Source organism: Medicago sativa, chromosome 7 (assembly GCF_051527215.1).
Source record: "Medicago sativa cultivar Bolivia chromosome 7, Bolivia_mono, whole genome shotgun sequence".
NCBI classification, from domain to species: domain Eukaryota; kingdom Viridiplantae; phylum Streptophyta; class Magnoliopsida; order Fabales; family Fabaceae; genus Medicago; species Medicago sativa.
In genome coordinates this window covers 10,998,777-11,016,208 of record NC_140755.1, presented here as the reverse complement: position 1 = coordinate 11,016,208, position 17,432 = coordinate 10,998,777, and the positions used below count along the sequence as shown (strand labels likewise).

Sequence of the window (17,432 nt, the reverse complement as noted above, 5' to 3'; positions counted from 1 at the left end):
TTTTGAGCATGACATTCAAACTGTGGTGATGTTTAAAAGTAAAGAGGAAGACATATCAAAGTTGGGCGCTATTATCCAAGACTACAATGCACATACACATCTCTTGTTTTTCATACTCTTATGTCAAGTTTACTATGAAACAAATCGATGAGGTTGCTCATGTGTTAACATTGGCACCCACATCTTTAACTAGTTTCCGTGATTTCGCTGATGTATTCGTACTATTATTATTAATGAAATGAACTAAGCTATTTTCAGTAAAAAAAAATACTTTTTTTCACTCTAATTTATTTCAGCATAGAATCTTTACAGGTAAATCCCATCACATTTTTGAATTGAAGAACTAATTTAAGTAACATTTTACAAGAGTTTGTGTTAATATTCATATTCTCAAAGACAAATTTGAGACAACCTCACAAGTCGACTGTTTACTTGATATTTTTTTAATGAATCATCAAATCAAACTTCATACTATTTTATCTTAGCATATGGTTTTTTTTCTTCTATATAAACAATTGGGTCAATTGAACATAATTTTGACATCATATAACAACATGGTACGTCATTTAGTGTGGATAACAATATTAAAAAGTAAAATGATATTTGTACAATCACTTTATAATAATTATTTTTCGACAACTTTTTTTTAATACTCACATTATCTCTCTCTCTCTCTCTCTCTCTCTCTCTCTCTCTCTCTCTCTCTCTCTCTCTCTCTCTCTCTCTCTCTCTCTCTCTCTCTCTATTGCTTTTGACTAATGAAAAGAGAAAAAAAGAAACTCTCACAAAAATTATCTCAAATAATCGTTCAAACATTGTTATTCCGTTAAAGATATGGATCCTTTCCTCTTCTTAACTCTTGTCTTTTTTCATCTCTTAACTTTCTATCTCTCTACAACTAATTTTGTCATTTTATTAAAAAAATTACCATAAAGATATACATTTAAGATGTGTTTGGATGGAGGGTTTATGAGGGAAAGGAAGGGAAGAGTTTAATTTTCTTTTTTAAATTATGGATATTATAAAATGATTTTTAGAAAATTAAATTAGTTAACAATGTGATAAATGATCATATAATACTTCAAAAATCCTTAATTTATTTTATAAAAACATTTTACATTAATTATAATTTAAAAAATAAAATTGATTTCTTCCTATCCATCTCCTTCTAAACCCTTAATCCAACCACATATTTAAATTAAGATAAAAATAGAGGGTTAGAGTGGGAAAAAGGAAAGAAAAAAAATTTTGACCAATAGATAAAAATTACTCCCTCCGTCCCGGAATAACTGACCCATTTTCTAAAAAAAAGTGTCCCAAAATAACTGACTCATTTCAATTTTCAATACAACTTTCATCATTCCCAATACAATATAACACTAAATAATACTACTTTTATCATTCCCAATACAATATATTCCACTTTCCCCTTTATTTATACATTTTTCTTAATCTTAATATGTGTGAAAAACAAAATTGTGTCAATTAAATTGGGACGGAGGCAGTAGTTACAAAACATTTCACAGATATATTCTTGACTTTCTTTGTGGAACGAATTAAACACGTGGCATCCACGTGCGTATTGACGGTAGCAAAAACGTGTTAACTACCAGAATATCCTTCAACGAAACAAAAACTATATGCCGTTGTAATCAATCAATATCATCATCATCTTCTCACAACGCCGTCGTTTCGATCAAATCACCGTTCCGTCGCCGTTCTCCGCTTAAAATCTCCGGCGATCTCAACAACCGCCGGCCACATCTCCGATCCTCCAACCAACACCTCTATCAAATTCCTAATCGTTTCAACGAATTAGGCCTGGTTTCGTGGCTGATTTTCGATCATAAGGTTTTAGATTTTGTTTCTATTTTCTGAATTTTCTGAATTCCGTGTATATTATTATGGATTTGAATAACATTGAAATTTTGTTGTTGATTGTGAATTGAACAGAGAAATTAGCGATTTTTGTGGAGACGATGAGTACCGTGTTTGAAGGATATGAACGTCAATACTGTGAGCTTTCTGCTAAACTATCCAAAATTTGTACTGCAGCTGCTGCTCTTAATGGAGGTAATTGAATAGAATTATTCTTAATCTCGCTTTTTCGTGCATGTTTGGTATTACGGTGGATTTGCCAGAATCATGGTGCGGTATTTTGAAATAAAAATTAGTCCCTAAATCATATCACTTACTAGAAATTAGTTCCTAAATTAATATCACTTAATTTCAAACTAGTCCTTACCTATGAAGCACATTACGAGACTCAACCCGGACACTGACACGCCGACACTGCTAATAACTTGAGAAAATCGTATAATTCAGTGTTATCATATGTGTTGGTGTTGTGTCGGTGTGAGACACGCCAGGGCACTCCTTATCCGAGGAGTGTCTGTGCTTCATACTCCTTACAAGCTAACACAAATTAGTTCCTGAATTATATTGCTAACTAGCAAATTAGTTCCTAAATAACATCACTTTAATATCAAACTAGTCTTTACAAGTTAACAGAAGATCAAGTTTCCCGACATAATTCAAAATCGGGGTCTTTTTGCCTATTCATAAATTTCAGAGATGAAAAAGTCTGACCCTTATAATTTTAGGGGCGAATTGGTGATTTACTATATTTTAGTGGTTACTTGGTGTTTCTTGGTTCAGTAAGTAATATTTGTTATTTAGTTTTACTGTCTGCTTCTTATTTTGCTAAATTAGATTGCATTGCATGTTTGTTTTGGATATTTATTTTTGTATTTAAAATATGATAATTTGTTTGAGTTTAATTTGATTGGTGGTTTAGTAAGTATAAAAATTAAGTTTGTTTGGTTTCAATTTAGGAGGAGGCAAAGTTGATTCCAAAGTTGTAGAATTTATTTTGCATCAGAATTGATTATGTGTATGTTTGGGTTCGCGTTAAAACCACTTCGCATCCTAATTATATTGTCTCAATGCGCTTTTGCCGTGAAATTTGGGAAGCTACAATTTGGTGCTTCGACCATAACGCGGTTTTAATAGTACTCTTGAGACCAGTTTTGATGTAGTCCTTTTAATTTATATACATATTTCTTGGGTTCATTTGAGCTTTCGAGCTGAACCAATCGAGCCGAATCGAGCGGTTCATTAACTTAAAACGAGTGTAGTTCAAGCTGGAAAAAAGTTTGTGGTGAACTCAAAGTCGAGTTTCAAGCTCGATAATTTTTTATTGAGTCGAGCCCAGCTGAATAAAGTTTAACTTAGCTCAACTCATTTCCAGCCCTAACCATAACATGTTGCTGCAATTCCACAATCCATTTGAAGCTAAAATTTGGAGCTTTTACCTCTAATTGATTTTTATTTTTAGCCTTAAATTTCGTGTTTAATTCACTTTTACATGGATGCATCTAGACCTAAATCGCTTTACATTCAACTCACTTGTAGAAAGAATCAATTGTTGTTATCATCCAATCATGTTTTGCTGCTACATTCTTTAGTTGTTTTGATTGTTGTCTAACTCGTTAACATTATGTCTAGACATGGGTGGAAGTGGAAAATAGTTTAAAACGTTTTGAAATAGATCGGAAGTAAATAATGTGTTTATTTTCTATATAAGGTTCACAATTGTTTGTTTACAAGAGTTCAGTTAATGTTAATGTGTAAAACCATTAATGAGTATTCGCTTGATTGCATTCCTCAAATTTGGTAATGCTTTGTATGTATACCATCGTGTGGACTTTCCCTTTCACACATTGGTGCACTGCTCCTTTCTTTGGAAATTGTGTTGATGTATAGCTCCTATTAAGAAATTTCCGTCAGAAAATCTCTGACATTGGTTTCTGCGTGCCTCCTACAGTTCTACTAGTTTTCTGTGGTAGTGAAATTATGAGTGTCTCTGTCTTCTTTTCATATAAAGAAATTTCCTTTTTACATATATTTTTTCAAATGATTATTATTATTTTTTTGAATGGCAATGTTAGTAATTAGTTGTTAGATTAATATTTTTTCAAATGAATTAAGTTTGTGTTTGATGCATCTAAGCAAAAAAGTATTAAATTGACATGAGAGGCAATGTCTTACACTTGAAACCTCTAATGTTTCCCTTAATGGTTATTGAGTTGCTCCGAATTGACGCAGAAACTGAACTCTGTGGAATTTGATATTTCTGATCTAATAGGGCTAGGTACATTTCCTGCTGTTTCAAATGCATACCTCTTTATCTTTATGTTTGATGCCCCTCCTTTTTTTGGATTAACTTCTCCAAAGTGAATAATTCGCTTTAGAGGGGAGAGTAAATATGTCCACTGTTGACAAGTGATGAGTTATTCATCAATGATTTACATTACTTACTTTCCCTTCTAAGATGAATTGTTCACCTTTCTAAACTGAGTTGCACACTTTAAAGTAGTTAAATCCCCTTATTTATGTGCCTTTTGTTTGTTAAAAAAAGAAAAAGAAATTTGTGTGCCTTTTGTTAGTTAATTAGGCGCTGGGTGAGGCAGCATTCTGATCAAGTCATAATATAGTAATGTAAATTCCAATAGTCATTTTATGAGAAGGCTAAAACGCACTTTTTGCCCTCTAAGTTTCAAAATGTTGCAATTTTGGCCCCCTATTAAAAAAAATAGCATTTTTGGCCCCCTTCGTCCAAAAATTGCTGAGAAGAGGCCACGTGTCCCAAAAAAGGGGCCATAATTGCAACTTTTTCTAAAGATAAGGGGTCGAAAAGCATATTTCCCTTATGTTAGAGGGTCAAAAGACATATTTCCCTAAACATGGGGGGTCACTTTTGCCATTTTTTTTAATAGGGGGCCAAAATTGCAACATTTTGAAACTTAAGGGGCAAAAAGTACAGTTTAGCCTTATGAGAATAGGGTATATTTTGCCATTGGCTTACTTGAGTATTTGATGGAACTTAAAATATTCTTCATAGAATGCTAAACCCTAAAACTAAATATAATTTCAAAATGACAAACACAAACCATTAAGATATTTATCAAGAAGAGAGGAACCATTGACGCTTATCATTTCATGCTGGAGTTATGAACATTCAAAACATTTTCTTTTATGATTTGTGTCATTTTTGTTCATTCTGCAGAGCAAAAGAAGCAAAATATTTCAGATATAAAGGCTGGAATCGATGAGGCAGAAGCTTTGGTACCCTCTTCGCCTTTTTCATTTTGTTTGAAAGCTTCCTTCTTTCTTCTGTATTATGGGATTCTGATATACGTGCTTATCGATTTGTAGATTCGGAAAATGGATCTTGAGGCAAGAAGTTTGCAGCCAAACATTAAGGGTGTACTTCTTGCTAAGTTGCGGGAATACAAATCAGATCTGAACAATAATAAAAGCGAACTTAAGAAACTTGTATCTGGTAACATGAACCCCTCTGCCCGGGATATGTTGTTGGAATCAGGCATGGCAGATGCTATGACGGTATGATTGATTTTTAATTGACACTCTTTGATGATGTTAAAGGACCATTCATTGTTATGTGAAACCATGATAACGCAAAGAATTGGTCCTCCATCTCCTTTATATTCTGTGAAACCATGATGGCTACGTACTGGCTTGAATTCCAATCTCTAAAGTTTCAAGTCAACAGAAAAGATCAATATATATATATATATATATATATATATATATATATATATATATATATATATATATATATATATATATAGAGGGTGTATCAAATGAGAGGAATAGTTATTGTGAGAGATGAGAGGATTGTTTAATGACCATTAGATTAACATCGACGGCTGAGATTTATGTAGTCTCCAATGCATGTGAAACATCATGGTTGTTGACCTTCCTTCTCCTTTCACGTTTCTGCACACATCCCAACTCTTCACCATCTCTGCAACACCGCATCAGCACAATAAAATCCAACAGGAATGCCAACCCAGTACCTCTCCTGGATCTTGCCACTAGCTCTAAAGAGAGGGGATGAAGTTCCCTTTTAGATGACGATGGATTTTAGATTACCATGGCCTCCGCCGTTTCGGATCTCATATTTAGGATGTCATTACCGTCTGTCCGTCCGCATAAAGAACATACCTAGCCACTTATCATCACCACCGTCCACAACCACCGCCTCCGTCCGCCGTCGTTTCTTCATTTTCTATCGTTTGTATACTGTCTTTTCCATTGTTCTTTAATACTGTGTTTATATTTTTAGGTTTTTTCTTCTTTTTTTTTAATTATTGTTCCATCGTTGGAGAATCACATGTTCGTGTATCAGCTTTCTTTCACAATATTTACATAAAAGATGAAGGGAAAGGACAATTAGTCATGATACATGTTCACAGACCACACAATCACAGCACAAGAATTTGAAAAGTAGCTACAATGTAAAAAACTAAAAATTATAAAAGGATTTAGAATAAGGGAACAAAGTAATGAACTCAAATGAAAATGAAGAGAAACCATCGATTTAAAGGAGAAAGATATGATGTTTAGTGGAGCACCATGGATGAAATCGGAGAAAACCATAATGAAGCGGAATATGAACAAGAACAGACGCGAGAGAAATAAGGGGAGATGAAGGTGCAAACTGATTACCTACATTAATAAAAATTAAAGATCATAGTAATGATTGATCCAAGGGTTGTGATTTACCCTCTCACCTCTCATTATAAAAGCACTCTCACTTGATACACCCTCTATATATATATATATATATATATATATATATATATATATATATATATATAATTATAATAATAATAATAATAATAATAATAATAATAATAATAATAATAATAATAATAAGGGTTAAATATGTTTCTATGCGCCCCTTTGAATAATAGTCCCTACATTTCATTAAATGTTTTTAAAATCCTCACATTTTATCCCCGTTATCAAAATTATTCGTTGCTGTTAATTCTCTAACGGAAATTCTGATTTGGCAGTTAGTGGGTCCCAATTATTTTAAGGTTAAATATGTTTTTGGTCCCTATATTTTGCGTGATTTTGAAAAATAGTCCTTATATTTCAATAAATGTTTTTAAAATCCCTAAAATAATAAGGACTATTCTTCAAAGTCACGCAAAATGTAGGGACCAAAAACATATTTAACCCTAAAATAATTGGGACCCACTAACTGCCACATCAGCACCCGTTAGAGAATTAACGGCAGGGACTAATTTTGAGAACGGAGATAAAATGTGAGGATTTTAAAAACATTTAATGAAATGTAGGGACTATTCTTCAAAGAGGCGCAAAATGTAAGGAATAAAAACATATTTAACCCTAATCATAATAATAATAAAGTTAGGAAGACAGTAGAGGCAGTCAATTACTATATAATTTGTGAAGATTTGGTTGAATTTTTACTATGGACTCCTTCCAGTGAGGCAAACACCAAAAGAAATATAAACTTTCTGTACGGGAAGAAAATAAGATTAATTGTATAGAAAAGTGTAACATTTTAGAACAGTAGTTATGGATTTTCAATACTAATTTTTCTAATTATAGTTGACATCATAAATAAAGAATAAAATTTTCGATACATATTATATTTTTTATATAAAATAGATTAGATTAATATAATTTTTTACATTAATTTCTTCAGACATTTCATGTTGGTGGTGCACAAAATGGTGATATCTTGAGCCCTAATGTTGCAAATGGCATTTCAACCATTTAATTCCTGATGTTTTAAATTAATTGAGTAGCTTCAGTCTACATTTCTGAATATTCATTTTTCTTGGGTATTCCCCACCAAATTTGATTCCTATTGCTTATTGCTAATCTGACAAAAACAGGTATCAGCTGATCAAAGAGACAGATTAATGTTTTCAACTGAGAGGTTGAACAAATCTAGTGACAGAATTAAGGACAGCAGGAGAACAATGTTGGAAACGGAAGAGCTTGGGGTTTCAATCCTTCAAGATTTGCATTCTCAGCGACAATCTCTACTGCATGCACATGACACAGTAATGTTTTTATCTTCTTCCTTTCACTTATGATTTGCTCGTGTTTCTATTAGTAAGTACTAAGTAATAACAAGATACTTTTAGAAATTCTAATTTCTAATAATGGAAGCTGCATTATGCAGCGTTTCTTGGACTTATATCATAGGAGTTTGAGTGAAATGCTAGAAATTGATTAAGTTTTATCTTCGGACATGTAGCATATATACATTGCTTTTCTTCTTTACGGTAGATTTTCTGCATATTGTTTCATTAATATTACTCATTTGTTCTTGAGAAAATGAGAATATACATGAAAGTGTAACTCTGTAATGGTAGTGGTGAAAGACAAATCACACACTGTTCGATCTTCTGATGGATCGTATTCCCTTATGCAGCTTCATGGAGTGGATGATAACGTAAGCAAGAGCAAGAAAATTCTGTCGAACATGTCTAAAAGGATGAACAGGAACAAGTGTATTATTAGCACCATTGTTGGGGTCCTGGTTCTTGTTATTATCTTGACTCTGTACTTCAAACTTTCAAAATAGATAATACCAGACACCTCCTAAATCGCCAAGATGCAAGGCTTTTATAAGAATTTCTCTTTTTTTGTTTTCTGGTCCTTATTATTGTGCAATGCTGGAAGCAAATTTGCAAATGTTTGCTTCTTTAATTATGTGTCTTGTGCTGGCTTTGTCATGTAAGTATTTCATCTATTTTATGTAATGATCATGAAGTTTATATAATACTAAAATGTAATGTGGTTATGTTGTAAAATTAGTCTAATCCATTGGATTAAAATGTTGTTCTTGATATGATGCATGTAAATCATCTGCTGACAATCATGTCTATAGTAACTTAACCTATTCTTTGGGAATATTGTAATTGGAAAACACCGCTCGAGTTTCGGTAGTTGACGCTTTCAAAAGACGCTGAATCTTCCCTTACTTTATTAGAGGTCAATTAGTTATAAATATCGTCATATGAGAAAGATGACTCTAATGTCTTTTGATTCAGTGAAAAATAATCAGATAAAACAAGCAAGCATTACAGACTAGGAAACTAATAAAAACGCAGAAGGAAATTGTAATATCCCGCCTGACAGCATCGAGATATTACCAGTCGACTGTGTCAGATGCATTTAATTCATGGAAAGTAAGTTAATGGAAATATTTTGTAAGATGTCAGCTTTATACGGGGAAAGTATCAGAGTCGTTTTAAACACGCTTGAGGCAAGGGCATTTTGGTAATTTCACGTGGAAAGGATATTTATTTGATTTTGGGGCAAAATATCTCATTTCCTCTTTGACTTTCTCTCTCTAGGTTTTGAATTGGATTTTGCTCTCCCTTCTCTCTTCCTTCTCACGCCTTCTCTTCTCTTTCTCCCCACCAAATCTTCTTCCTCTCCATGGCAAGTGAACTAATATTTCTCCCACATGATCTCTTGTACAATTAGAAGCTTGGTTAAGGATTGATTCCTCTTTTTCCATCTCTCATGAAGTTCAACCCATCTCTCCTCTTTTGAAACAATTCTCCCAAGTTTGTTAGAAGTGAACCAAGCATGGATTGTTAGCAACTTAAAAAGCATGAAGCAACTAGGGTTTGGATTGAACTCTTCCTTCTCTTTGGTTCTCAAGGGTATGTGATTGTGGAAGCTAGGGTTTGGTTATTGATCAAGAGGCTAGGGTTTTGGGAAGGTGAGGATTGGAGCATGGATTTGAGCATGATATGGTTTCTTGAAGGTTAAGAATTAAAGAAGAAAAGATTCAAAGTAGGAAGCAAAACTAGGGTTTGATGGCTTGAGCTTGGAGCTTGAAGAATTAGCAAGGTTATGTTTAGGTGAGTTCCATAGATAGTTTTCCCACCCTTTGGGATTATGTTTATGTCATGATAGATTATTATGAAAGATATGGAAATTCTAGGGCTTATGTATTAGTTTAGTTGCCCCTTTTCTTGCCATGCTTGCTAAATGTGTTAATACTTGCCATATGAATGTTTTACAAGTTTCTTATGATCAAATATGTTCTAAAACACTTAGGGACAATTGGTTTGAGGTTTTTGGGTCAAAAATACCAATTTTAGGGGTTCTGGACTGTCATTACTCGCCACAGCGAGCTATTACTCGCCACGGCGAGTTAGAAGGCCGAACAGGGGGTCCTGCTCGCCTCCTACTCGCCATGGCGAGCAGCTTCTCGCCTCCCCCATGATTTTTACTCGCCTAGGCGAGCAAGTGGTGGCATCTGGTCATGCTTGCTCGTTTCGGGCAGATTCGGTGTTTTTCGTACCGGATTTTCTTGTGCAGTCTTTTATGAAAGTAAACCCCTCAAACCAAGGTCCTAAATGATGATCATTGTAAGCAAGATTTCTATGATAAAGAAGCAAGTATTAAGCATTTTAGTAAGGCATGACATGCGAGAGAATCAAGTCATGAATCGGGTAGCAAGTTATCCATAAGCAAGGGAAAACTAGAGCCTCGACATAGCTGTCGAGAACTAGCTAGTTAGCAAGATTCCTAGAATGATAAGACGCGAAGTTTATTATCTTCGCACATGAAAAAGAATAAGATAGCATATATGTTATGTCAAGGATTGATTAGATAATCTCTCCACCATGATCAAGAACTAGTATGAACAAGTTTAAGTTTACCACTAATCGGATCGACTCAAGGGTCCGAGGTAATAAGCAAGCAAGTATGAATATGTTTAAGTATACGAACGACAAGACTATGACTTAATAAGTAGGTGGCATGTCTCTTGTTATCCACATCAGGGGGATACAAGAGGTTCTCGATCTAAGGGGAACGATTCAAGCCGTAAGGGACCCGCATGTCACTGAAATAAGCAAGACGTAGGTGCTCGTGTCTCTTGTTATCCACGCTAGGGGGATACGGGAGGTTCTCGACCTAAGGGGAACGGTTTAAGCTGCAAGGGACCCGCACGACACCGAGGGAGTCCGATGTACGTACATCGGTCATGTATGGGATTGATCTCGGGGTTACTCCACCCGGGACTATCCGTAAAATGAACCAAGATAATAATTGTTTGTTCAACGCTAACCCAATGAATGAACTTAGATACGTTTATGTATGATATGATTATGATTATGTTATGTTCATGAGTATGCAAGAGTGAATCCATGCAAGTTTATGTTTAAGAATAAGAGCATTAGATGCTACATGACAAGTACAAGGCATGGAATAGAGCAAGTAAAGAGTATGATACCGACGACGATCTTAGGTTTCCCCTAATCGTCCGGTTTAGAGCCGTGTTATGATTTTGTTATGTTTAGGCCTCGATACATAGAGTGTATTCTTGGCAACGCGGTTCTAGGTTCCCCTCAACCGCCATGACACGTATAGGAAGTCAAGCCTATAACAAGTTAAGACTATGACGGCTCTAGTATGCACGACCGTCTAGTATGCAAGTCCCCACACACGTATAATCAACCGTCAGGTTGTAATGTAGACACGTGGTGACCGTAGGTTTCCCCTTGAGGTTGCCTATAGCCTAGGATTTAGGGGAACTCACTGAGACATTATGTCTCATCCCAATCCTTATTTGTTTCAGATAAGCAGGATGTTATGCATGTTCGGAGCCGGATGGATATTACGTCAAGGGTTCGTTCGTAAAGCTGCGGGACGATATGGACATCAAGGATGTATTTTTATGTATGGATGAGTTGTATTGTATTATGATTTATACGAACGTGACTTGATGTAATTATTATTCATTCGTAAAATTTTATGTTATATATTTTAATGTATCCAGTACTAATATTAACGCACGTGCCAGACTTTCTAGATATGTCTGGTATGGGTGTTACAATTGGTATCAGAGCAGGTCGATTCAGACCGTGCCTTGGGTCATTAAATTACAACTAAGGTAGTGGGACCATTGGGTTCCGGGTAAATGTTCTATTTATTGATGTTAGTTGAGCCTGATCAACTCAATTTAGCATTCAACGATTAGAATGGATTCTTGAGAGCTGAATAGGACCCAGGAGGAACGAAGTATGTGATGAAGAAGTTTTATCGTGCCAAAAGGTGGCCGGTGAACTAATCAGGTACAAGTGTGAATCCTCTGGGAATGTAAGACATGTTAAGAAAGGACGTTCCGACAATGTCGGGTAAGATGTTAGTGATCCTTCATGTACCCAAAAATGAAGTTCAGGACATGTAAGTTATCAAGTTGCGTTAAGTGGGACGTAATGAGGTAAGCTATTCGTAGTGGAGAAAGTTATATGTTATCAGGATTAAGGCATTGATTTCCGACGTGTCAAGAATTGTATCGAAAAGGTTGAAGTTGCCATGCATACGTTATAGAATGTTTTATGATGCTAGGAATGAATGATGTGTATTGGTTACTTGAAAAAAATAGATAGTTGGAGAAACTCACCAATAGCGAACTTGGAACGAAATTTTCTGTTTTTATGAAATTTAACCGTTCGTTCCAAAGGTTTGCAATGACTATTGGGGAGATGTCTTCACAATAATATTTTATGTGATGAAAAAATCTTTTATGACATCAAGTAACGAATGCATATCATATCTTAAGATTTTCAAGGGAAAAGGCATGGGCAACAATCAACGAAATCGATACGGTTTATGGTAACTTTGGAAGTTAATGTGTCAAGAGTCAAGAACAAGCCAAGATCAAGAGTATAGAAGTTCCGGTGTTTAGAAGGAAAGTCACAGATGTTTATGCATGAGGTATGAAGTAAGAAGTTAAAGCGGTGCAAGGTTATGAGAAATCACAAGGTTCTCAAAATTATGACGTATCTCTCGAATCTATGTTTTGCTTAATAGACTTGCTAAGGCTCGATATGATGTTGAATCATAAAGTTTAAATAATTTTAGAAAGATATGTGCGTATGGGTGATTGAAGTTGACATTTTGAAAATTCGTAGGAGATTTTCTAGGAACCGGGTTGCTACAACACTCGTAGAGCGGGCTAGACTCATTAGAGTCTAGGTTTGGAGACACGTATGTGTTATCAACTCGTTCTATGATTCCCGAAGCAATGGCCGGGGCCTAAACTCAATATATTTATAAAGTAGAAAAATCATTAACGTCAATGACCCGTGCGCTAGTTTACGAAGTTTCCCTTAAAAGAAAAATCAACGAGCAAGCATTGGTATGATTAAGCAAAATATGGTATACGAGAATGCGAAGGTACAAGGCTATATGTTCAAGAAAGATATGTTCAAATGCTAGATGAGTTTGTCAAAGGAGTTTGAGTTGCTTGAAAACGAGTTCAGGTATGATGTGGATGGTAAATGCAATCAGTAAAAACGTAAGGTTTACCCCCAAGTCAAGTATTATGAGTATAAGATAAGTTATCATGAGATTTGAATTTACAAGACAAGTGTAAGGTTGTGACGTTGGTCGCAACATGGAAGATCTCAAGAAGTTAGTATTCAAGTGGTAAGCAGAAATGTGAAGTCTCAATCACTCCAACGGATTAGAGTAATGGTTTAAGCCAACCGGTGGGAATCAGAGTAGCGCCATGGAAGCTAATTGTTAATCATGAAATATGGAGGTTATTATGAAAGAATGATCGGTTGGTAACACAAGTTTAATAAGGAAGCACCATAAGGCAAGCGAGGAGTTCTCGATGTGATAAGTAAGTATGGATGTCCATATAGACAACGTTGACTAAGGTAAAAGTTTTAAGTCTGTGACTTTACTTAAGTAAGATGAGAAAGACAGGAGTTGCCATTTATGAATTTATTAGGATGTATGAATGATGGAATTGGGAAACATGTAAGAATTATGAGGTTTTCTCAAGAGGTTCAAGGATTTCCTACGAGTATGTAAGCGGAATTGCGAGTATGTATATCGGTTAAAGGAAGAATTTATCTTCGAAGTTAAACATGTTATCATGAGAGAGAAGCAACTTATGAGTGATATGTAAAGAGATTCATACTTTCGTATGCAATACTTGTTGAGTGAAAACGATACTTGTTAAGACATGTCAAGCCATGATTTTATAACTTTTAAAGCTAAGATTGGTATTATGGAACTTGGGAACGATGCTTATTTTTTTAAACTCATGGAATTATACATTTTCGAAACTGATGAGATACGTTTTAAGCAAACTTCAGGACCAACTTGTTGTGGACAAGTTTGGGGCGAGTTGTTAAAACTTTTTCAAAATATAGAAACTCGTCTGGTGGTTCTGTGGTACCATTACAAATTCAGTTGTGGAAATGATAAAATCTTTTTAGTCATGTACAAGTTCGTACCAAGGATCCGAATACCAAAGTTTAAGAAAAATTTCTTCAAGAAAGATTTTAGGACACATATCGTTATCATTTACCAAGAAGTGGCACTTGAAAGTATGCACATGTTGTGGAAACGACAATATTCGTATGAAGCCAATATCCTACGGGATACATGGAAATGTGTTCAGAATGTAATGAGATCGAAGGATTTCTTAAGACTCGTAAGAGATTCATGGAATCGTCTAAATGAGTAATGTATGTAAGAGGTATAATTCGCAAGGTACAGTAAGTAAATTGATGCTTGAAGTATATGTTTACCCGATAAGATTAGGTATGCATGAAAAGATGCTTCAAAGTTACAAGTAAGCACTGCAGGGCAAACCTGGTTTCCGGTAGGATTCCAGTTAAAAAGGCAAATCCTGCGTGTTCATGTTTATGACAAGATACCCTTATGAATTGTTTATGTTAAGCGGGTATGATACGAGTCTAAAACAATATGTCTATGTGTAGCAAGGTAAGTTCTAAATCATGATGTAACAAGTTAACTCTAAATTTTGAATAATCTTAAGAGCAAGAAGGCTATGTTCAGTCAATTGTGGGTTAAGAAACAAGATGAGGACATGATACGACGGACCCTTTCAATATGTATGAATAGAAGATGTATGGCTCAGACCATAGATGATAAGTTTTTGTCATGATGATTGGTAGTCGGTCTCTAAATTTCGAGGACGAAATTTTTTCAAGGGGGTAGAATGTAATATCCCGCCTGACAGCATCGAGATATTACCAGTCGACTGTGTCAGATGCATTTAATTCATGGAAAGTAAGTTAATGGAAATATTTTGTAAGATGTCAGCTTTATACGGGGAAAGTATCAGAGTCGTTTTAAACACGCTTGAGGCAAGGGCATTTTGGTAATTTCACGTGGAAAGGATATTTATTTGATTTTGGGGCAAAATATCTCATTTCCTCTTTGACTTTCTCTCTCTAGGTTTTGAATTGGATTTTGCTCTCCCTTCTCTCTTCCTTCTCACGCCTTCTCTTCTCTTTCTCCCCACCAAATCTTCTTCCTCTCCATGGCAAGTGAACTAATATTTCTCCCACATGATCTCTTGTACAATTAGAAGCTTGGTTAAGGATTGATTCCTCCTTTTCCATCTCTCATGAAGTTCAACCCATCTCTCCTCTTTTGAAACAATTCTCCCAAGTTTGTTAGAAGTGAACCAAGCATGGATTGTTAGCAACTTAAAAAGCATGAAGCAACTAGGGTTTGGATTGAACTCTTCCTTCTCTTTGGTTCTCAAGGGTATGTGATTGTGGAAGCTAGGGTTTGGTTATTGATCAAGAGGCTAGGGTTTTGGGAAGGTGAGGATTGGAGCATGGATTTGAGCATGGTATGGTTTCTTGAAGGTTAAGAATTAAAGAAGAAAAGATTCAAAGTAGGAAGCAAAACTAGGGTTTGATGGCTTGAGCTTGGAGCTTGAAGAATTAGCAAGGTTATGTTTAGGTGAGTTCCATAGATAGTTTTCCCACCCTTTGGGATTATGTTTATGTCATGATAGATTATTATGAAAGATATGGAAATTCTAGGGCTTATGTATTAGTTTAGTTGCCCCTTTTCTTGCCATGCTTGCTAAATGTGTTAATACTTGCCATATGAATGTTTTACAAGTTTCCTATGATCAAATATGTTCTAAAACACTTAGGGACAATTGGTTTGAGGTTTTTGGGTCAAAAATACCAATTTTAGGGGTTCTGGACTGTCATTACTCGCCACAGCGAGCTATTACTCGCCACGACGAGTTAGAAGGCCGAACAGGGGGTCCTGCTCACCTCCTACTCGCCATGGCGAGCAGCTTCTCGCCTCCCCCATGATTTTTACTCGCCTAGGCGAGCAAGTGGTGGCATCTGGTCATGCTTGCTCGTTTCGGGCAGATTCGGTGTTTTTCGTACCGGATTTTCTTGTGCAGTCTTTTATGAAAGTAAACCCCTCAAACCAAGGTCCTAAATGATGATCATTGTAAGCAAGATTTCTATGATAAAGAAGCAAGTATTAAGCATTTTAGTAAGGCATGACATGCGAGAGAATCAAGTCATGAATCGGGTAGCAAGTTATCCATAAGCAAGGGAAAACTAGAGCCTCGACATAGCTGTCGAGAACTAGCTAGTTAGCAAGATTCCTAGAATGATAAGACGCGAAGTTTATTATCTTCGCACATGAAAAAGAATAATATAGCATATATGTTATGTCAAGGATTGATTAGATAATCTCTCCACCATGATCAAGAACTAGTATGAACAAGTTTAAGTTTACCACTAATCGGATCGACTCAAGGGTCCGAGGTAATAAGCAAGCAAGTATGAGTATTTTTAAGTATACGAACGACAAGACTATGACTTAATAAGTAGGTGACATGTCTCTTGTTATCCACATCAGGGGGATACAAGAGGTTCTCGATCTAAGGGGAACGATTCAAGCCGTAAGGGACCCGCATGTCACTGAAATAAGCAAGACGTAGGTGCTCGTGTCTCTTGTTATCCACGCCAGGGGGATACGGGAGGTTCTCGACCTAAGGGGAACGGTTTAAGCCGCAAGGGACCCGCACGACACCGAGGGAGTCCGATGTACGTACATCGGTCATGTATGGGATTGATCTCGGGGTTACTCCACCCGGGACTATCCGTAAAATGAACCAAGATAATAATTGTTTGTTCAACGCTAACCCAATGAATGAACTTAGATACGTTTATGTATGATATGATTATGATTATGTTATGTTCATGAGTATGCAAGAGTGAATCCATGCAAGTTTATGTTTAAGAATAAGAGCATTAGATGCTACATGACAAGTACAAGGCATGGAATAGAGCAAGTAAAGAGTATGATACCGACGACGATCTTAGGTTTCCCCTAATCGTCCGGTTTAGAGCCGTGTTATGATTTTGTTATGTTTAGGCCTCGATACATAGAGTGTATTCTTGGCAACGCGGTTCTAGGTTCCCCTCAACCGCCATGACACGTATAGGAAGTCAAGCCTATAACAAGTTAAGATAAGACTATGACGGCTCTAGTATGCACGACCGTCTAGTATGCAAGTCCCCACACACGTATAATCAACCGTCAGGTTGTAATGTAGACACGTGGTGACCGTAGGTTTCCCCTTGAGGTTGCCTATAGCCTAGGATTTAGGGGAACTCACTGAGACATTATGTCTCATCCCAATCCTTATTTGTTTCAGATAAGCAGGATGTTATGCATGTTCGGAGCCAGATGGATATTACGTCAAGGGTTCGTTCGTAAAGCTGCGGGACGATATGGAC

General features: G+C 35.9%; 1 protein-coding gene across 1 annotated transcript; it reads left to right on the top strand.

Annotated features, from left to right (window-relative positions):
• Positions 1 to 1,628: 1,628 nt before the first annotated feature.
• On the top strand, positions 1,629 to 8,702 carry LOC146904196 (vesicle transport v-SNARE 13-like). The gene is made up of 6 exons (XM_085722504.1): positions 1,629 to 1,851; positions 1,954 to 2,073; positions 5,069 to 5,127; positions 5,218 to 5,406; positions 7,740 to 7,910; positions 8,285 to 8,702. Exons 2-6 carry the CDS (start codon positions 1,980 to 1,982, stop codon positions 8,435 to 8,437), a joined length of 666 nt encoding a protein of 221 aa, XP_085578630.1. The 5' UTR covers positions 1,629 to 1,851; positions 1,954 to 1,979; the 3' UTR covers positions 8,438 to 8,702.
• The last annotated feature ends 8,730 nt before the right edge of the window (positions 8,703 to 17,432 follow it).

Excerpts from the sequence above, each read along its gene's own strand:
- LOC146904196 (XM_085722504.1), top strand. The coding sequence starts at position 1,980 with ATGAGTACCGTGTTTGAAGGATATGAACGTCAATACTGTGAGCTTTCT. Across the intron at positions 2,074-5,068 it reads AGCTGCTGCTCTTAATGGAG|AGCAAAAGAAGCAAAATATT; the intron begins GTAATTGAATAG and ends TTCATTCTGCAG. Across the intron at positions 5,128-5,217 it reads TCGATGAGGCAGAAGCTTTG|ATTCGGAAAATGGATCTTGA; the intron begins GTACCCTCTTCG and ends ATCGATTTGTAG.